General features: G+C 35.4%; 4 protein-coding genes and 1 long non-coding RNA gene across 5 annotated transcripts; 2 read left to right on the plus strand and 3 right to left on the minus strand.

Moving 5' to 3' along the window:
• The first annotated feature begins 781 nt into the window (after positions 1-781).
• Positions 782-13,861, plus strand: LOC149654558 (tribbles homolog 2-like). Its single transcript, XM_089846125.1, has 4 exons — positions 782-1,287; positions 2,169-2,848; positions 7,040-7,332; positions 12,520-13,861. Exons 2-4 carry the CDS (start codon positions 2,585-2,587, stop codon positions 13,046-13,048), a joined length of 1,086 nt encoding a protein of 361 aa, XP_089702251.1. The 5' UTR covers positions 782-1,287; positions 2,169-2,584; the 3' UTR covers positions 13,049-13,861.
• On the minus strand, positions 7,344-8,766 carry LOC149654559 (uncharacterized). Its single transcript, XR_016370644.1, has 2 exons — positions 8,017-8,766; positions 7,344-7,925 (listed from the first exon to the last, which is right to left on the minus strand). It is a non-coding gene; the product is annotated as an uncharacterized LOC149654559 (long non-coding RNA).
• Positions 13,862-14,751: 890 nt separating the features above from the next.
• On the minus strand, positions 14,752-16,969 carry ND-51 (NADH dehydrogenase (ubiquinone) 51 kDa subunit). The gene is made up of 9 exons (XM_089846120.1): positions 16,827-16,969; positions 16,697-16,770; positions 16,465-16,554; positions 16,118-16,400; positions 15,886-16,055; positions 15,464-15,822; positions 15,176-15,384; positions 14,996-15,105; positions 14,752-14,934 (listed from the first exon to the last, which is right to left on the minus strand). The coding sequence occupies exons 1-9, from the start codon at positions 16,870-16,872 to the stop codon at positions 14,845-14,847; spliced, it is 1,431 nt and encodes a 476-aa protein (XP_089702246.1). The 5' UTR covers positions 16,873-16,969; the 3' UTR covers positions 14,752-14,844.
• Positions 16,970-17,085: 116 nt separating this feature from the next.
• LOC149654561 (uncharacterized) lies at positions 17,086-18,865 on the plus strand. Its single transcript, XM_089846124.1, has 5 exons — positions 17,086-17,371; positions 17,446-17,659; positions 17,802-17,841; positions 17,908-17,932; positions 18,003-18,865. The coding sequence occupies exons 1-5, from the start codon at positions 17,278-17,280 to the stop codon at positions 18,716-18,718; spliced, it is 1,089 nt and encodes a 362-aa protein (XP_089702250.1). The 5' UTR covers positions 17,086-17,277; the 3' UTR covers positions 18,719-18,865.
• LOC149654562 (uncharacterized) lies at positions 18,802-20,290 on the minus strand. Its single transcript, XM_089845277.1, has 4 exons — positions 20,138-20,290; positions 19,733-20,070; positions 19,304-19,675; positions 18,802-19,218 (listed from the first exon to the last, which is right to left on the minus strand). The coding sequence occupies exons 1-4, from the start codon at positions 20,288-20,290 to the stop codon at positions 18,933-18,935; spliced, it is 1,149 nt and encodes a 382-aa protein (XP_089701403.1). The 3' UTR covers positions 18,802-18,932.
• Positions 20,291-20,517: the final 227 nt, after the last annotated feature.

Consider the following 20,517-nt stretch of genomic DNA (forward strand, 5'->3'; position numbering starts at 1 on the left):
AGGCCTAATTGAAAAAATTATTGCAATTCTACCAACTTTTCAAATAAATCAAGGCTAATAAACCCAAAGGTAAGATTTAATAAATGAACTTAAAATAAATAAGGTATTTATGATTTCAATGCCACTACGCCGTAAAATTTGGGTAAGTCCAAAAATATGACGCGAGTTCCCCCAAAATTTTCCTAATAATCTAGCTCCATTCTCTTTCATGATTGGATCAGAAATTAGCGAAACGTATTCCGTGTAAATGCGTTGGTCTCTTGCGTCATTATGGAAAAAATCCTTGAATGGCACTTCTGGATTCTGCTTTAAGTTTCGTAAGGCTTTTTTCCCTACTATACAATATTATAACGAATGACTCGCTGCTACGTAAACCAACCGTGCATAAACCTAAGAGGGGAGTAGTGATTAGGCTGTATTCTACGCCCTTTACGGATTAAAAATAGTTCCTACGTATTTTAAAGTTTTTGCAAGGATTTTTGTAGTATTTTGTATGGATTTTTACAGTTATTTTAAGCTTAATTTATAGTGTTTTTATTATATCAGTTAGTTTTTTAGTTAGTTTAAATGTGATTTTAGTACTTTTGGCGGAAAATGATGCGTCAGACGTAACTGGTTTTAAAGCCAAAACGTAGTAACTTAAGTTAACTCCAAAATTTTACACCCAAAATCATTTAGAAAAGGGACAAAATTGGTATAAAAATCGGTTTTTCCTTACAACTTCTGTTCAATCTAAAATTGTAACAAATGTAATTAATTTTCTCCTTTGAATTCATTAAAAAAGGAATAATCATAAATTAACTATTAATTTTTAAAAATTAAAATGAATCTTATAAGACAAGTAATAGAAATCGCCTCAAAAACATGAATTCGCGAGTCACAACATTTTTGCAATAAGTCAAAACTTAAAACGCCGTAATCATAGCATCCCTCTCTCTCGTACCGAAATTTGCATAACGTAACCCTCCGCGACAATTTCCGCGTTTTGTCTGCGCCGACGCAGAACGTAGCAAGAGAGAAAACATCACATCATCCATTCTAAAATCGCAACCGTTCTAAGTTCTTACTTCGTTGCAATGGAGGGGACATGGACGTCTTTGAGTTAACGTTGCAATTGTAGTTTATAAGAGGATTACCACTGAAAACCGTGCAGCCGAAATTTCGTGCTGCATTAATTTAATCATCTAATTACGTTGGTAATTTAATTTAATTACTAATCAATCGGTCTTCAGTCAAAATAATAACGAAAATAAATTTAAAGAATCCCTCATAAACATAAGTCAAAAGGTAAGAAAATGTACCCTAACTTGCTTGCTTGCCTAAGAACTAAGAATGTGTGTATGTATGTGTTTTATCTTTTGGTTTTGGTTTAAGCCTTTGCGTTTGCGTTTGCGTTAGGCTTAGACTTTTGTACATTTGGCGTTAGGGACGGACGGTTAGGGTTAGTGCAGTTGTACTTATGCTTATACATTAGCTTTTGCTTGCGACGTAGTAGGATGAGTTTTAGCTAACCTAACTGTTAAGTTGAATAGGCGTTGTTACATAACATTACGTACGCGGTATAGTGCAATTATATTGATTTATTTTAAGTTAAATATAAGTTGAATTAAGGTATTTATTTAATTTTTAATCAATATTTAAATCACAAATAATCCCCACCCCTGGTTATTTTTTTTTAATATATATATATGGAATTATTATGTATTAGTTAACTTAAACTACTGTAATTATATCTAATTATTATTGAATAATTTATTTAAACTTTGTTGTTGATATTCTAGAACTAAAACTATAATATTTTATAAATTCTATCAGTATTTTATCAACTTGGTCAGTTAGTTTTTGCAAATGGCAATTTAGACCAACTCTCCCGTTGATTATTGCCATAAATAGACAGGTTAAGTTATATAATTTTATACGAGTTGTGCCTAACTTAACCTAACTTTAACCATATCAAACTATAAATATAATTCGATGTCAGTTTCCTCTTTTTGCTGCTTAACCCTAACTAAAACTATAAATATAACTCGGGGTTAGTTTCCTCTTTTTGCTGCTTAACCCTATCACACTCTTTCGAATTGTTCGATTGCACGTCGCTTGCTTAATCTCTCTATTTCTTATCAGTTATTCTTAACTTATAGCAATGATTTCATTTTCAATATTTCTAGATACGCAATTATTTCGCGCAATCATCATCTATCAAACTCTGACGCAACAAGAGTTACATTGCAATAATTCCAGCACATAAATTAAACTAAGGATTTTAATCATTTCGGTTTCTATATAAAAAACGAATCGGAAAACGAACTTATTTAGAATTTCTGTGAAATTCGTCGCAATTCTCCAATAATTAAAATAATAAATTGCTGCCAAAAAAAACCAACAACCAACCAAGCAACCTCTATGGAATAATATCTCGGCAATTAATTACAAATTGCAATTATTAAGATTTCTGTGATCGTCATTCAACTTGCAACGCAACAGTACAAAATACGTTTTTAGAAAGAAAAAAAAAATAATTATTAGCCGTGATTAAATTAATTCAAGTGATTAAGGGAAATTAAATTGAACTTTAATTATAATCATGAATGTGCCGCGCCCACCGCCGTTAAATTTAAGCAAAGCTCGTTCGAAACAACGTCAAAGTTTAGAAAAGTGGCCGAAAAGCGGCAATAGTTCGGGAAGTTTAAGTCCTAATTTGCAACCAGCTTCGCCGCCATCTTTCCCGGTTAATAACGAACAGTTTGTGCCTAGTCGAATTGGAAATTACGTCATTTTAAATCAAATTGAATCCAGTACCCTTTATCGGTGCGTCAACTCCCTAACTCAACAGGAACGCGTTTGTAAAGTGAGTACTCATTTATATTCTATATTTTTTGGATGTTTATTCGCATGATTCTATCATATTTCACGAGATTCTATCGAATTTCAAAAGATTCTATCGTATTTCACGAGATTCTTTCGTATTGCACGAGATTTTATCGAAATTTCGCGAGATTCTGTCGTATTTCACGAGATTCTATAGAAATTTCGCGAGATTCTATCGTATTTCACGAGATTCTATCGAAATTTCGCGAGATTCTATCGAAATTTCGCGAGATTCTATCGAAATTTCGCGAGGTTCTATCGAAATTTCGCGAGATTCTATCGAAATTTCGCGAGATTCTATCGAAATTTCGCGAGATTCTATCGAAATTTCGCGAGATTCTATCGAAATTTCGCGAGATTCTATCGAAATTTCGCGAGATTCTATCGAAATTTCGCGAGATTCTATCGTATTTCATGAGATTCTATCGAAATTTCGCGAGATTCTATCGAAATTTCGCGAGGTTCTATCGAAATTTCGCGAGATTCTATCGAAATTTCGCGAGATTCTATCGTATTTCACGAGATTCTATCGAAATTTCGCGAGATTCTATCGAAATTTCACTAGATTCTATCGAAATTTCACTAAATTCTATCGAAATTTCACTAGATCTTATCAAATTTCAAAATGAGTTTTAGTGTAGTCCAAGCCACTGAAGGACTATAACCATAACAGGGCTCTTTGACTTTGTAATCGATTAAGAAACTAAAAGTAAATTAATTAGCACAAGGCTTCCTCGTGCCCTAATTTAACAAGAAACAATTAAAAGACTTTGTTTATAAAGCAGAGATGAGTAGGGGCTTTGCAATTAAAACCAACTCAACAACCCTCAAACTTTACCCTGGCCTGATTAGGTATTTTTTTATTTGAAGGAGTTAAACATGACCATGAGAATAGACAACCTAAAATTAACAAAGTTAAAAACACGCTCAGGGCCGTTTACTTCCTAATCAAGGTGTAGTTCTTGATTTACTTCCGCATAGAACCTTGCGCGCTTAACTTACCAGAGGTAGCTGTGACGTCACGTAGTAGTATGCCATTTTAGTTTATTGCAGCAAATTTGCTATGATTTATTGCCTAATGATCCAAAAAATGATTGAGTTGGTCTAATTTCGATTTATCTGTTATAGATTCTGATAAGGTTGTATTTGTCTAAATTAATAGATATCATAAATAACATTGAATTATTTCAAACTGTCCTACAATTACCCTTTTGGGAACAACCTCTATTTGAAATTGGACTTTAGTGACTGTCCCCCGTTTAATTTTAGTTATCTACTTCCGGTTTCATTGATTGGAAATAATATATAGGAATAGGAAAATTTCTAGGAAGTTAGGAAGTAGTTTTTTCTTGTTCCTGTATTTTTTCGCAAGTACCAATTCTTTTTGTTTATTTATTGATAAATTAAATACAGGGTGTTTGTGAAAAGTCCATCAATAATGAAAAAACGTATTTATTGGGCCATTGTGAGTCGAAAATGTTCTATGACATTTTGCCGTCCGAGCCACGGTTTTCGAGTTATGATTAGAATATTTTAGGGATGACCCCTTAATTAAATTAACGCTGTCTTTCAATTTCTTAATTAAATTCAAGGGGGTCATCCGTAAATTACTCCAATCATAACTTGAAAACAGTGGCCCGGACGGAAAAATGTCATAGAACATTTTCGACTCAAAATGGCCCAATAAATACGCCCTTTCATTATTGATGGACCTTTCACAAACACCCTGTATAGTGGAAGTGTCTATAGCAAACTGAAATGTTGTTTTAAATTGTGTTGTAATATTTGTTTCGTCTAAATTTTGGGTTTGAAGTGTTAAGAAATAATTTTGAAATCGAATGAAATCATGTAAAGTTCAAATATTAGAAGGGGGTATTATTATCTTAGGGATTTCCTACTTTTAGGCAAATGCAGTTATCAGTTAAGTTGTTGGACCGCAATTTTGAAAATATATTGGCTTATTTGGAAACTGCGGTAATTACAAAATAATCGGTAAATTAAAGAAATCTTAGGAATTTTTTTTTCTGAAATCGCGGAAATATTTTAAAAATTAAAGGGAATCTTTTCTTTACGAAATCAACGGGGAAATTTTTAATTTGTTTGCGAAAAGTTTCAATTATTAAAAAGAAGTTTTAGGTAATTTTGATTTCTCAATTTCATTATTGGCATTTGTTGTTGCCAATTTGAGAATCACGAGGTTTTTAAAGAAATCGGTTTTAAATCACACGATTTAAATTAAAAATATAGTATTAAAATTTGTTTGAGGAATTTTGGGTATAAATATGTTTGAGAAACTTTGGGTATAAATATATGGAGAAACTTTGGGAAATATATGGAGAAACTTTGGGAAATATGTGGGGAAACTTTGGGAAATTATTTGGAGAAACTTTGGGTATAAATATGTTTGAGAAGCTTTAGGGAAATTATTTGGAGAAACTTTGGGAAATTATTTGGAGAAACTTTGGGAAATTATTTGGAGAAACTTTGGGAAAATATATGGAGAAACTTTGGGAAAATATATGGAGAAACTTTGGGAAAATATATGGAGAAACTTTGGGAAAATATATGGAGAAACTTTGGGAAAATATGTCGAGGAATTAGATGTTGATAAATTTTGCAAATCTTTTGCAAATCGTAATCGGGTGTACCAAAAAATAAAAATTTGTTTACAAGTCCGGTCCTTTGCAAGCATATTTAACTTAACAAGGACGAGAGATAACTGTTGTGCGGAAAAATTATGCATCATCAACTCCGTCGTAGGAATAAAACCTGTAGATTATGGTATGAGCGTATAGAGGGAGTCGTTTTAGAAAGCATTACGTGTAATTCTCTCCGTTAACAAACGTGGCAACTTGTTTTTAATGCCAGATAAACTTATCAGCAGCATGACATGATTCGTCTTTTAGTATACTTGAAAAAAAGATTAGGATTAAATTATATTTATAATATTGTTTTTGCGAAACCAAACCTAAAAACATTTTTGAAAGAAATGATATTTTATTAATGTCCTCGAAAACCCACAGGAAGTCTTAAGTCCTTTTGACTTCCAAGGTCAAGATATTTCGTATAGCCAGTAAATTTTATATTATTTTAAAATTTTTATAGTTAGTTTTCTAGATAATACATGGTTTTTAGACTAAGAGGACTGATACCAGTTACATCAGAAGACCAGGCTACTTTGTACTGAGCTTTTTGCCTTCCAAGTAGCCTGGTTTTCTACCAACAAATAGTTGGCGAAATATTCGGTTTGGCAGCACTGTCTAGTTACTCGGACGCAGTTGTTAACTTGTTTCTCATGGTTTATGACGAGTGGGGCCACTAAACTGAAACCGGATCTTTCTTCTTTCTTCTATTCCTACACCCACGAAACATTTCGGACAGGTTTTGTTTTTTAAAAGTCTAAAGATGCATGACCTTGAACCCCCTCCCCTATCTCCGTCTGCTCTTCAAAATTGGCAATCAAGAATAGATTTCATACCCACCAGAAATTAGGTGAAAATAGTAGACACTGCAAGTTGGGATTAAGAAACCAAAATATTACCTCTACGAGTCAAGTAGAATAAGTACAGATTGGTGCCTATGTGGGATAGATAAAGACAAAGAAGTCCAGATGATGGTGGTGTTAGAAGCCAATAAGTACGGTTTGGTGTCTATGTGGGATAGACAAAAGACCAGATGATAGTGGTGTTAGAAGCCAATAAGTACAGTTTGGTGTCTAAATGGGATAGACAAATGCAAACACCAGATGATGGTGTTTTTAGAAGCCAATAAGTTCAGTTTGGTGTCTATGTGGGATAGACAAAGACAAACGCCAGATGATGGTGGTGTTAGAAGCCAATAAGTACAGTTAGGTGCTTATATGGGATAGACAAAGACAAGGATCAGATGATGGTGGTGTTAGAAACCAATAAACCCTAGATTCTGGCAACCATAAACCGCAGTTAAAGTTAAGAACAGGGGGACAAAATATCTCTAGCCCCTTTATGGTGTTCCAATAGGATTACCGAAGTTACCATTTTTGAAACTTCAAGGTCCTTTTTTTTCAACGTTGAGATGTTTGAGGAAAAACCAATATACAATAATTACTATTCTGAATCATCATTAAGTTTCTAAATAACCATATTTTTTAAAATTATTTATACGTTTTTCTTTTCCTTGTTGTTTTTTGAAGGTTATACCAACGGAACGTGTACGAGACAGTTTGGGAGGTCATTTTCGATTGGATGGTCATCCGCACGTCAACACGGTCGAGGAGGTATTAATCGGAGAGTCCAAGGCCTATCTTATCTTCAGTCCATCGTACGGTGACCTTCATTCGCACATCAGGTCAAAGAGAAGACTCAGGGAAAGCGAAGCCGTTTCCTATTTTAAACAAGTCGTCGAGGCAGTGGCCGCGTGTCACGCTAACGGTGTCGTTCTAAGGGACCTAAAGCTTAGGAAGTTTGTCTTCAAGGACCCAAGAAGGTAAGAGACCATTGTCCATTTTGTTATTTTATATATTCAGAAGAGGGTGGTAGGATTGAAGTACAATGGGACATGTATGTAACGTCTATGATATTTTAACCCAAGTTGAGTGTTTAATAATATTAGCTTTTACGGCTCTTTAATTTGACGCCATGATAGCGTTTTAAAGGGGTTAACAAATTGCCTTATTTTTAATTCATTTTATGTCATCTTAACCCTGGTTTTCTGTTAAGTCACTTCAGTTTATTATTTTTTTATATAAAACAATTTTGATTAGATAAGAAATCGAATTAAAATATATATTTTTATTAGTAGTAATGGCATATCCCTGCCTTTAACTGTATAATGCTCTAAAGTAAAGATAACACGGGGTGCCATTAGCGAGTGTTTGTTTGCCCTGTTTGATTATTTATTCCGGGCCGGTCAGTTTACAGTTATGGGTGGGTCAACGAACTAAAGCGTTAAAACTTAAAATTAATAAACAACTATAGTATTGAATAACAAATAGGGTAGCCAAGGCATAATTATAGATTGTCCCACTGTACTTCGGTCGTCCTAAGAGACGTTATGATGTGACTTATTGGCCTGGGAACCTTTCAATTAGAATTGTAATTAGTTTTATATGGTTTAGGTGATGGGTTGCGCCTCTTTGCCCTCGTTAATTAATTCTGGGGTGATAATTACTAATTAGAAAGCGTTGTTTGATGTATGGTGGGAGATTGTTGAAATCGCTTTCACTTGAGAATGGAAACTGGTCCTAACAAAAAGAAAAAAATAAATTGGGGTCTTCGGTAAAAACGTGGCTGCTCCTTATAGGTCAATCTAACGAGGTCGCTGAACTCAAAAATCAAATTGCCTCCTTTTTTTCTTATGAAAACTATATAGAAAAGACAGAGAAATAACCATAAAAATTTTAATGGAACTTTAGGGGAGTTGAAAGAATAAATATTACGAAATCCATACGGATTTTGTAATATAACCCGAATAATTGAAATCAACACTTTTCTTTAAAAATTAAATGCAATCTAGGTTGTTTTTCTTAATTTATTTTGTATTAATACCAGCTTTTTAATTGATATCTAATCAACGTTATTGTGGTTTGGTTTTTACCTTGTTTTTTTTAATGAATTATGAAAAAATTTAGCAACAATTGCCTTTACTTACTGCGAAACTGGTGCAATCAATAATTGAATGATTAGGCCCTGTTTTTCTTTGTGTTCAGTCTCTTTTCTCTGAATTGAAGCCATAAAGTACTTTAGTATTTTAGCGTCTACCCCCTCGGGCGGTTTTCTGTGAGGCAATTACTCGGATTAACCCTTTTTCCGTAGAAAACAATATGCTATGTCCGTAAGCGCTTTAGAAGCAATTTTCTTGGAAAATAGAAGGAGAAATGTAGGCCTGGTGTTATAGTTCTTCTCAGTCGTCACCGTTTGACATTTTACTAAATTTCTCAGAGGCCGTTGGGCGTGTTAGTCATTATTGTATGCCTTTTCTCGTGACATCATGATCATGATGATACGCCGTTTGTAGTTCAACATGACGTCATTTTGTTAATTTAAAAGAATAGTACAGTTTAAATTTCGAATGCTCAAAAGGGTGTAGGGGCTAGTATCGTCTGCTAGTTTTAGGGTTAAAATTGAACATTGATTGGAGGGTATATTGACCCTAAGACTTTAGGTAGTCTGCTACCACGAACTTTCTTGTGACGTCATACCCTCTCCTATCCCCTACCTCGGTTTTTGGCCACCATATTGGAGTTTGTTAGCTCAGGCCATAGAATTTACACTATACCATTATTGACGTCACGTCCGCTTAGCTCCTCCCCTCTCAGTAGTGTTGGGCTTTAAAGTTACCAGTCCTGCACCAAATTTGGATAGGCATATCTTAAGTGATAAGTCTTTGTTGCCAGGTGGTCTAATATTAGAATCCACTTTGCCCCCGACCTTTGAAATCAACCTCTTACTAATCTAAAAACTATTTCACAAAATGTCTCATCAAATACACACATACAAAATAAAGGCCGTTATTGCAACATTTCTCAAGACATTATCGCAATATAAAATATAAATATAGCTTGCATTGTAGTTCTATTAGCCCTAGAATGAATCAAACGATAACCGTTTTTTCGATTGCTCTGTTTACCATGGTATTAAATAATATAAAACCGATTTCAAAACCGCGTGTCAACCCAAGAATTGTTTGTCATTATACCAGATACCAGTAAACATACATTCAAATCATTTTATAGAATCAACTTAAGTATTTCTTTGCGAAAAGCAAAATATTGCGACTGTATCAGAAACACCGTACTTGGAAAGATTATTTCTATTCGGCCAATTAGAACATTCATTTCATTTAAATTTTGCAACAAGCACTGGTAGAAACCTTAAAGTCTTCGTAGTAACTTTTGTGTGTGTTTGGAGAGATGAGTTTTCTAACCTCAATAATCGAGGGCGTATTGAGGACACTACGAAATTGTAGTTCCTTCTTTTCAAACGGTATTCCAACGCGGAAGCTAACAGTCAACACTATAGGAACCACGTAGAATTTACTTCCCAAAACGAAAACGGATATTGTACTTAACGTTCCATATACTTTTTGATCTGCATTTTTATTAGTACCCACTGTCCATTGACACTGAACTAATATAGATATAAAGGTAGATAATATTAGATAGCCTACGTATGTACTATAGTAATGACATCATAGCGTTACGTCACGCATGGTTAAAACAACAGTTGTATGGAAAAACTAGGAAATAATAGATACACGTAGAGGCCCCCCGTCATTGTTTAGAAACAAACCGGAAGTTGAGTCTTTAACTCTTCCCACATACACGGTATGGTTTCAAACAAAAACCATTAGCACAAAAGAAACTCTATTAAGTTTTATACAGTATAAGAAATTTAAATTTTCTGTACACGACACACCCTGCATGCAGCAGGTAAATAAATTTAAAAAAAATCTCGCTTTATAAGGAAAGACGGCTTTGAGGCTTTTGTGAAATGTGGGGGTTGAATGAATTGAATTGATTTGGAACTTGTATGCCTTATGTCAGGGAGAGATTGTTTGGGGGAGACACCCTTCTTGAGGAGATTGAAAAAACGGTTACCGTTCTACCCCCTAAATGAGATTGAAAAAACGGTTACCGTTCTACCCCCTAAATTATTTTGCGCATCCCTGACTCCCCCTAAAGCTTCTCCCTGTTGTAGGCCTCGAGTGTACGACCCCTTATGTCTGTATCTTTTCCTTGTGTTAACTTTTGGAAGTAGGAAAGTATAGTTTAGGGTTGGTTTATTGACGATATTCTTTGATTAAAGAATAGGGAAAACTATAAAGGTGTCGAAATTACTTCCTCTTACCCTTGGAGAGTGGACGGAAGTACTACTAGGAAATGAATTGATTTATAATAATTTGAAACGGAAGTAAAGTTAAAATCACGTTATCAATAAATTTTTTTTAGTAATTTGGATAAAATACGGGGTAATTATGATGTAATTATGGCTCGCTGGAGAAACCGGAAGTAATTAGAATAATTGTAGTTACGAGAATGATAGTTACAAATTTCACAATTTTGATATAATAATTAAGTATGGTCTTAATTATGGCCTTAGAAAACCGAAGTAATTAGAATCATAAGAATTTTGTGTATTTTTACATGTATTTTAATAGTCCATCGTCTTTAAAATCTCACCACAAATTTATTTGCAATTTTACAATAACAAATAACAAACACAATAGACTTTGGTTAAAAATAGGTTTAAAGTTTACTGTTCGGTTTATTTCGGAGTGGAATTTGAGACATTGCAACCTTATTTCACCATCGTTTCGCAAAAGTTTGAGATGAAAAAAACCACCCACCAACTAGTTGTAATACAGTTAATTATATTCAATTTAAAAGTGAATGTGAATCATTCATAGTTCAGACAAATTGATTTTGCTCGCTGTTGGGCGTGAAAAAGTCGATAAAATAAAGGAAACATACTGTACATACCGATCTTTTCAAATTTGACGTGTTGGAATTATAGAGAAGTTAAGCTTAAAATGTTTATGCTAACGTTTAGCTAACTATAGATGGATTGAGCAACTCCTTTTTTTAACAATTTGACATTTATGAGTCATCCGGTGTTGACATTGTAAAGAAACCGAATAAGTTCTTTAAATACTTCATCGTGACTTCACCATCCCTTTGAGACCATAGGGGAGTGCCTCCATTGATTTCTTGAAATCATTGCAAGTGACATTATAACGAACCATTAAAATAGAACTCGAAGTTACAAATCTTTTTTCTTAGAAATTTGAAAGCCCATTATAGTAGTTTTATTTTTTATTTTATGGTAGTTTTTATTACAAAACTATTTTAGTTTTAAACACTTAATAATAAATAATTTATCCATTTCGGAAGAGAAGTTGAACTTGAAATGGTGTAGGCCTATTAGAATATTCAATTTTAAGAGTGTGATTCTAGAGTGTGTAAGTAACGTGGATGGTCTCTAAGCAAGCTTTAAAGTTCTTTTGAAATTCCACGAATCAATATAACAAAAGAAATTGCGAGTCTCTTAAGAAACTTCAGTCAAACCAGTTTGTGCAGAACCAAATCTTTATCGCGGTCATTTGCCTTAAAAGAGTTTCCGGATGGAAATATTTTTTGAAAACTGAAACTAAACCGGACGTGTAACAACGGGGATCGGGCCCCGGGTTCTAGACGTTGGTATGATCAAACATATCCCGCTTGTTAGCTAGCGAGTAAAACAATTTTGATTTTAAGTTAGTTCCAAAGAAATGAATTGATATCTGCTAGCTAGTATTCTCATGTCATTGTTGTACCCTTTACTTTGGTGTACACGGTATTTTATAGTGATTAGCCCCTTGTCTTAAGGACTTTTAAGCCTCGTCTGTGGTATTGTCGTATCGCGGTTCAGGAAACCATATTGACCGTACAATTTCAAGTAGTTCATGCGCCTAATAATAATTGACCCCGAGGCGAGGGACCTGTCACTAGCGTAATCGGTTTACACACTGTCCCTGTCATCAAATTTGTTAAATACCTGCCCTTAACCGTGCTATGATTACCCGTAACCAGTGTACACGGTATTTCATAGTGATTAGCCCCTTGTCTTAATGACTTTCATTTTGTAGTATTGTTGTATCCCAAACTAAGTATTCTTTTCTTTTCTATTTTTGCAGGACGCTTTTGAAATTGGAATCGGTAGATGAAGGCGTGGTTTTAGAGGACGAAGACAGCGAAGATTGGTTGCAGGATAAGCACGGTTGTCCAGCCTACGTTAGTCCCGAAATCCTCGAAACAAGTGGTTCCTATTCGGGTAAAGCGGCTGATTGTTGGTCCCTCGGAGTCATGTTATACACGATGCTCGTTGGACGATACCCCTTCCACGATGCCAATCCAGCGCTTCTCTTTAACAAAATCAAAAGTGGTACCTACACCTTACCGGACACGCTGTCCTCTAAAGCCAAATGTCTCATTAGAAGCCTTCTTCGAATGGACCCAACGGAAAGGTTAACTGCCGAAGATGTTTTAGACCATCCTTGGTTTAAATTACTCGAACTTAAGAATGTTAACGCGGATAGTCACCATTTAGGAAGTGGTTCGTGTCACGTTAGTGGGTCGAGAACGCGTGATGACGCGGCGAAAGTACCTGATCAAACTGTCCCTGATTTGGCCATTACCGAGGACACGTCCTCAATGTTTAACTAAACTTTTTTTAAAAAAATAATCCTGTTGGATTGATTCAAATTTAACCGTTATAAACTTACCTAGGATTTATATAAATTTACTTCGTTTTTAGGTTTAGTTTCTAATTAAAAAAATTGTAATTATATCTTCAAATAACCGTGGGAAATTCAAATTTTGTTAAATTAAAATTTGTGTTTGAGAATATTGCTTGAAAAGCTATTCTCTATTCTCCAATCATGCGCATGGGTCACCCAGTTTGACCCCCCAAAATATCTTCCCGGAAAGTTTGCAATTCACCCTTGACCTGAGCTGACCTTTACGTGGGCAACAATAACTGACATAAGTAAATAATAACCCACCCTGTAAGTCTAACTGAAGCATTGATGAATTATGGCAAGGCTTAAGTTCCTTTGATGCTTACGTTTAACTTATTGATTGGGAGTTATTATTAACTTCTGAAATTAAACTAAACTAAACTATTTTCTTCAAAGATTTATTTAAAAAACAAAATTCCATCAAAGTACACAATTCTCACAGATAGGCTTAGGGGAAACGATTTACAATGTAGAATATGTCATGATGTAACCATGTGTTGTCACCTACAGTTCCGTGTCTGATGACGTATTGATTCAAAGAGCTTAATTAATTTTAACTAATACTTTAAATATTGGTTAATAATTAGTGCAGTGGTCCAAAAAAACAAACTCCATTTGAATTCTTTTATATTTAAATTAAATTAGGTAACCACCTATTGTTGTTAACATAAATTTCAACTAACGTATTTGGCGAACATCAAAAGTAGAATTTGAATAAAATTTAAACGTGAACTATGAATTATCTCATTTTATGTCTAAATTAAACAATATTTATACCTTTATTTTGGGTAACTAATTGCGATTAATCAGGTAAGTTTGAATTAATTATTTCGTTATTATAAATTACAAGACGCAGGCCGGGAAATAAGCCGGTGGCCCTGGTCAAATGTCCACTTTTAAAATTGGCGGGAACAGTTTAAAAATTATATGCTTGGGGAAGGGGGGTCTATCATTACCCATTTTAAGTGTCCAGTTTTTTAAATTAAAGTACTTGGGCTCTAATGACCACATGTGCAGTTAAAAAATCCTTATTTCTCAGCCTGTTACGTAGTGGAGTGCGTGACCGAGTGGGCCATGGCTAGCCTTATGTCCTGCTCTTTGTAATTGGTGACTAACTGTCAGTTGGGGTCGTCTGTGGCGCAAAAACGCCATTCCTTTGTTCCTTTGTGTTTTATTAAAGACCTAGGGGAGATGGTTGTCTTTCTCCGTTTGTAATTAAGTATATAATTAAGTTGATTACGAAAATTAACACGAGATGAACCGTTTAAAATATATACGGCCATTCTTTTAAAATAATATCGGGTCTAAAATTGGCGGCTGGAAAAGTTCGTGAAAATGAACTTTACTTCGAAAGTCGCTAAGTTCTTTGTTTGACAACTTGTTGAAGCCAAGGCTTAGTGCAAGATCGTGCGTGTTACGAAAGTTTTTTCGAACTTTGAACTTATACATTATGGAATATGGATTGAATAACAACTGATCTTCACATTGAGGATTTCAAGTAAGTACGAAATCATGTTTGAATACTAAAATATTTTATTGTTAAGTTTCCAAAAGACCTTACATAATAACTCCTGTTAACTGTACAAGAAGTAGCACAAAGTGAAATAATATTTCAAATAATCAGATCTCCAATTTTAAATCTACATGTTTATTTTCTTTTATTTATTTTACAAGTTTTTGGGGAGAAAGCCATAAGTTAACAAACTAATACATAAGTCAAATTTAAGCTTGGGCTTGAGCAGCTTTTTTATTCTTTTCGTTATACTGCTTAATACGTTCCTCCATAACTGGTCGGAAATGACGAATCAAGCCCTGAAATTAATTTAAAATTCAATTAGAATTAAACCCCCTTTAATTATCATTAGAAATTTACCTGAACTGGCCAAGCTGCACCATCTCCGAGAGCACAAATAGTGTGTCCTTCAATTTGCTTACTTAGTTCGAAAATCATATCAATTTCCTCAACTTTAGCATTACCTTCAACTAGAAAGGGTCAAAGGTTGTGTCAAAGTTAGTTTGAATAATTGAAGGGCAGTTGGAGATGTTTCCTTACCAAACCTCCACATTATCTTATTCATCCATCCAACACCTTCACGGCAAGGTGTACATTGACCACAACTTTCGTGTTTATAAAACTCAATCAGACGAGCAATGGCCTTAATTATATCAGTCTGTTTATTCATTACAATGATGGCCGCAGTTCCAAGTCCAGTTTGGGCTTGAATAAGCCCGTCAAAATCCATTAAAACTGTCTCACAAACACTGAAAGACAGAACCATAAACATAGTTATAGAAAGCATCAAAGACATCGAGAACTACAAAATACCATCACCATCTTCACCTTTTTGGAATTATGGGTGTTGAGGACCCACCAGGAATGACGCACATCAAGTTATCCCATCCTCCAATAACACCTCCTGAATGTCTTTCAATTAGTTCCTTCAATGGTATCGACATTTCCTCCTCAACAGTGCAAGGATTATTGACGTGTCCAGAGATATTGAACAGTTTCGTCCCAGAGTTCCTCGGTCTTCCAAACCCTAAAAACCATTCTCCACCACGCCTACATATAGTTGGGGCAACTGCTACGGTTTCTACGTTAGCAACAGTTGTAGGGCAACCAAAAACACCAACATCAGCGGGAAACGGGGGCTTCAAACGTGGTTTTCCTTGCTTTCCTTCTAAAGATTCAATTAGAGCCTGAAAGTTTAATTAGAATTAAGGTTAAGTATCCTTAAGGTTTTCTTTAAATTCGTTTCGTACTGTTTCTTCTCCACAAATGTACGCCCCAGCACCACGATGCATATAAACGTCAAAATCATATCCTGAACCACAAGCGTTCTTTCCGATAAGCCCAGCTTCATAGGCTTCGTGGATTGCTAATTGCATGTTGGAGGCTTCATTATAGAATTCACCTCTGATGTAAATGTAGGCTGCGTGAATATGAATTTAATTAACCCTTAATTAGCTTCTTAATGAAGTAAATTAAATGTACCAGCTCTGGCACCCATGGCGCGACCAGCTACCAAACATCCTTCAATAAGTTTATGAGGGTCGTGTCTCATAATTTCGCGATCTTTGCATGTCCCTGGTTCGCCTTCATCCGCATTAACAACCAAATACTTTGGTCTACCATCGGAAGGTTTGTTCATGAAACCCCATTTCATTCCAGTCGGGAAACCAGCACCACCACGACCTCTTAACCCCGAGGTCACCATTTCTTTCAAAATCCATTCATGACCTTTCAGTAGAATTTCTTTGGTTTTGTACCAGTCACCCTGAAGTATTTAGGTGTTTTTGTTTACGAATTGGTGTAATAAGTTAGGCTTAGCGTTAACTAACCCTGGCTAAAGCACCCTTTAGTCTCCAATCATGTCTACCATATAAATTGGTGAAAATTCTATCTTGATCTTTCAATGGACCAAAAGTAGTCTGAAATACGCGTAATAAAGTTCTTTGAAGTTTAATAATAAAAAAACCACGTCCGTATGGCAATTTTAATATACCGAAATTAAATACATGAAAGGTTATATAACCACTACTATAAAAACAAAATTATATGAATTTTATTGACCTTTTGCGGTGGTTTTGGTTGGGCAGCTTGCGCTGAACTATGTCGAACCAAAATTTGGCTTACACCTCCGTTACCTAGGGAACACGTTTAAATAACGCAAGATTTAATGTAAAAATAGTTAAATACTTACATTGTCCAGCCCTTAGAGCGTTAACTACCCTCGCGACCGTAGCCATTTTTATGACCACCAAAACAACCTTTATGTAATAAATAAGTCCGACGGTTTTTACCACGAGGTAGCACCACTATCAAATACCCAGTGGAGGTCACAAATAATGATAAGAAATTGAAGTATTCAAAAATTAGAAATAACGATACTTTTTAAACGGTTTTCAACATTTTTTTAAAAATAATTAAGCATTTAAATGTGTTTTAATTCTGTACTAGAATTATTTCTTATGTTCAGTCATTTCTCTAACAATGTTGTCTGCTACATTTTCTAGACTAGTTTCATTTGTGATTTGTTTCCTAGCGCGGTAATTTTCGGTTGTAAGTTTGAAATCAGTTTCTACACGTGTTTAACAACTTTTCGCGGTTAATTTTTGAAATTAAAGTATTAACTTATTTAACTACGATTAAAAATGTCGGTGATGCCGGTTTGTAAGTTTTTTCTAAATGGAAATTGTCGATTCGGTGATAGATGCCGATTTAGACATCCTTATGAACAAAACAATGGTAAGCCTTGGCTGTAATGTGATACATTTTAGTTAAGCCTTTACTCTATCGTACGTTGTTATTCTGTTGTTCAGATTATTATGGAAATGATAATGATTATTACGTAAGTTCCAATCACAGAACCCTAATTAGGAGAACACCAAGCCCTCCACCCATTGGTGGACGAAGTAGTAGTGTTTCTTTTAGTTTCAACAAAGCCCATGCAGCTAGTACGCCTTCTAAGCCTAATTACTCTGGAAATCGTTTTGCCGCACTTTCTGACGATGAGGAAATGGAAGATAGTTATAGGTATAGTCTTAACGCACAATTTTACTGCTGTAAAGTGACTTGTTAGGTTTTGAAGTCAGTGGGTTGAGTGGGGGCTTAGATTATGGCAAGGCTTAGCTCAAGCCTTGGTTAAAACTTTTTCTTCTTTGATTATTACGTTCAGAGGCAATTCACCAAGACCTGGTGGTTCAAATACGTCCCAGGTACACTTAAATAAACATACATATCCCTAGAAATTTATAACCCTTAAATAACCCTAACTTTTATAGTATAAATGGACAAGACCGGACTTGGGTTTGTTAATTAATTAATGCGTCTATTTAACTTAAATGGGGTTGTTATTCACAAATCGAATTACAAACAGGAGCTGGGAACGCGAGTTCTAGTTACTTTGGGAAAATTGCATCCCAACCCTCAACAAATCAACCAGTTACATTCAGTTTCAAACAACAACACGCCAGTATCGCCCCTGAACATGCGGGACTATTTAAACCCAAACCCACCAATCAAATATCACCCGGTTCTCCATCAAATGTTAACTTTAGTTTCGTTAGACCAACCACAAACATTGGTACAACAAACAATCAAGGTGGTGGTGGTCTATTTGGTCGTAGTTCGTTCACTGAACCCAAAACTAATCAGGCGGTGAATGTACCACACGGTTTATTCGGGCGTAGTAATTTTAGTTCAGGTACTTCTGGTAATAGTAGTACCGCCATGTTTGGACAAGTACCAAATGCCCCCCAAACAAAGGCCATGTTTGGGCAAGTACCAACTGCCCCCCAAACGAAGGCCATGTTTGGTAGACCCGAAGTTTCTTCGCAATCGCAACAAAAACCATCGGTTTTGTTTGGTAAACCAGTTGAAATGGCCCATGTTACGCCACAACCAATCAGAAGTCAGGATACGTCACTGCCAAAGTCGGTGTTGTGCGATTCGTCATTCTTAGACGAGTTAGGATATGACTTGTATTCAACTTTAGAGAAACTGTCCGAAGTTGAAAAGAATTGTTACTTCGCTGACATGTTTGATTTGAAAATGGTGCCATTAAATCCACCACCGAGGGAATTGTGTTTTTAAATTGATTGATTCAATGTATTATAAAGCGAAAATAAATTACAAATTATTATGAAGTGTTATTTCAATTCCATTGTCCTTCATTCTTCAAGGAACTGGTTAAGCTGTAACGATAAATAAAATGTTAAAATCAACAATTCGCAACAATTTATTTGGTGTTATTATCATTTATTGTATAAATATGTTCACTACGTTGTTCCGGATACATTTTTCATTTTCAATACAAAATGGCCGAAGTTGACTTATCACCTGATTTGAAGATTTCAGGGGGTTGTTTGTATTCTTTGGTTTTCTTGACGTGACCTCTCTGTATGAGACTGTGCACGGTGTCCACTATAGTTGTTTTCGCGTCTTGAAATTCTATTCCCAATGACGTCACTATTTTTGACGAATCAAAGTGGTACGATTTACCCAAAATTTCGATCAAAGGGTCCATGGCTTTGTTGAAAGTGCGGACCACCCAAAGGAACGAATCTGGTGCGTAAGTTTGCGAGAAATTGTACCTGAAGTGAGACAGTTATAGCAAAGGTTATTGCTTGAACCCTTAAGTGTTGTGGTTCTTGAAAAGCATGTGAAGTTATTTGTTACCCATATGGTCCAAACTCGGCTTGAAGTATTTCGGCAAATTCTTTTGTCCATAAATTAGCGGAAACCAAGACGTGTCTCTTTCCAGCGGCTTCGGGTACTGTCATGGCGTTGATAAGAGCTTTGGCCAAATCTCTGACGTCACATAAACATAATCGTAAATGAGGTAACATCGGTGCCTTTTTACGGTCCATAAACCAGATTAAAATTTCGTGGGAGGTGCTTGTAAAGTCGGAAAGAATTGGTCCAAGACACATGGCACCATTTACCACGGTAAATTCAAATTTGCATTCATCTGGTAAAGAACTAACAAAGTCCCAAGCTTGTTTCTCGGCGATTGTTTTACAACGGACCAGAGGTCTGCACGTCTTTTTTCTAAAATGTGGAAAATTATAAGAGACGTGATTAGTTTTATTTATCGCGTTTACTTACGTTACATCTGTCCAATCAGATTCGTTATAGACTCTATTTTCATCTACGTCAGTTTCACCGTGGATGGTCAAGGTTGAACCGGTCAGTACCACCCTTTTCAACTTTTTCTTCATTGCCTCACGGGCGCATGCTCTTAGAACCCTCATGGTTCCTTCGATAGTCGGTTTGGCAAGTTTAGCTTCGTCGTACAAAGGATCCTTAGGATAATGTCCAGCCGCGTGTATGACGTAGTCGCAATCAAAAACCGCTTCGCTCCAACCCTCGTTTTGCAATAAGTCCGCCTCAAATAATTGCAATGGGAACCTCAAAGTGTGAAAAGTAAAAATGGAAGTAGTTTCCTATACAGTTGCATCATACATTTACATACCTGTAGTTTTCGGGAAACAGGGCTTTGATTGGTTCAACCTTTTTGGCGTTACTTAAACTTCTAACGGTTCCTCTGACCCGGTAGTTCTTTTCCACTAATTGCTTGACGACATGTAGACCAATAAAACCTGAAGCCCCAGTTACGAGAACTAAAGGTGGTACCAAACTCCTCAGTTCTGAACTTTCGGACATTTTTACCAACCAACTTGAGATGATTCAATTTTCTTTATACTAAAACGAATATTTTTACAATATGGTAAAATCGGATTGTGGTGATGCGTTCGTTTCCAACGCATGCGGATGTAAGTTGTTGAACTACGCGATCCAGTGTGAAATATAGTTACTTTTATGACGGTGTGAGTAGATTAAAATAGTTGCTTTCATACCAGCTGAAGTTTAACGTAACGTACGCGGAAGTA

The sequence above is a fragment of the Phalangium opilio genome, unplaced genomic scaffold (assembly GCF_054372755.1).
Source record: "Phalangium opilio isolate 3A_F unplaced genomic scaffold, DU_Popi_V2 ptg000079l_1, whole genome shotgun sequence".
In the NCBI taxonomy this organism is placed as follows: domain Eukaryota; kingdom Metazoa; phylum Arthropoda; class Arachnida; order Opiliones; family Phalangiidae; genus Phalangium; species Phalangium opilio.

Excerpts from the sequence above, each read along its gene's own strand:
- LOC149654561 (XM_089846124.1), top strand. The coding sequence starts at position 17,278 with ATGTCGGTGATGCCGGTTTGTAAGTTTTTTCTAAATGGAAATTGTCGA. Across the intron at positions 17,660-17,801 it reads GAAATGGAAGATAGTTATAG|AGGCAATTCACCAAGACCTG; the intron begins GTATAGTCTTAA and ends TATTACGTTCAG. Across the intron at positions 17,933-18,002 it reads ATGGACAAGACCGGACTTGG|GAGCTGGGAACGCGAGTTCT; the intron begins GTTTGTTAATTA and ends AATTACAAACAG.
- LOC149654562 (XM_089845277.1), bottom strand. The coding sequence starts at position 20,290 with ATGTCCGAAAGTTCAGAACTGAGGAGTTTGGTACCACCTTTAGTTCTC. Across the intron at positions 20,071-20,137 it reads GTTTAAGTAACGCCAAAAAG|GAAACTACTTCCATTTTTAC; the intron begins GTTGAACCAATC and ends GCAACTGTATAG. Across the intron at positions 19,676-19,732 it reads TCTGATTGGACAGATGTAAC|AAAAAAGACGTGCAGACCTC; the intron begins GTAAGTAAACGC and ends TCCACATTTTAG.
- ND-51 (XM_089846120.1), bottom strand. The coding sequence starts at position 16,872 with ATGGCTACGGTCGCGAGGGTAGTTAACGCTCTAAGGGCTGGACAAT. Across the intron at positions 16,555-16,696 it reads AACCAAAACCACCGCAAAAG|ACTACTTTTGGTCCATTGAA; the intron begins GTCAATAAAATT and ends CGCGTATTTCAG. Across the intron at positions 16,401-16,464 it reads TAAAGGGTGCTTTAGCCAGG|GGTGACTGGTACAAAACCAA; the intron begins GTTAGTTAACGC and ends TAAATACTTCAG.
- LOC149654558 (XM_089846125.1), top strand. The coding sequence starts at position 2,585 with ATGAATGTGCCGCGCCCACCGCCGTTAAATTTAAGCAAAGCTCGTTCG. Across the intron at positions 2,849-7,039 it reads AACAGGAACGCGTTTGTAAA|GTTATACCAACGGAACGTGT; the intron begins GTGAGTACTCAT and ends TGTTTTTTGAAG. Across the intron at positions 7,333-12,519 it reads GTCTTCAAGGACCCAAGAAG|GACGCTTTTGAAATTGGAAT; the intron begins GTAAGAGACCAT and ends CTATTTTTGCAG.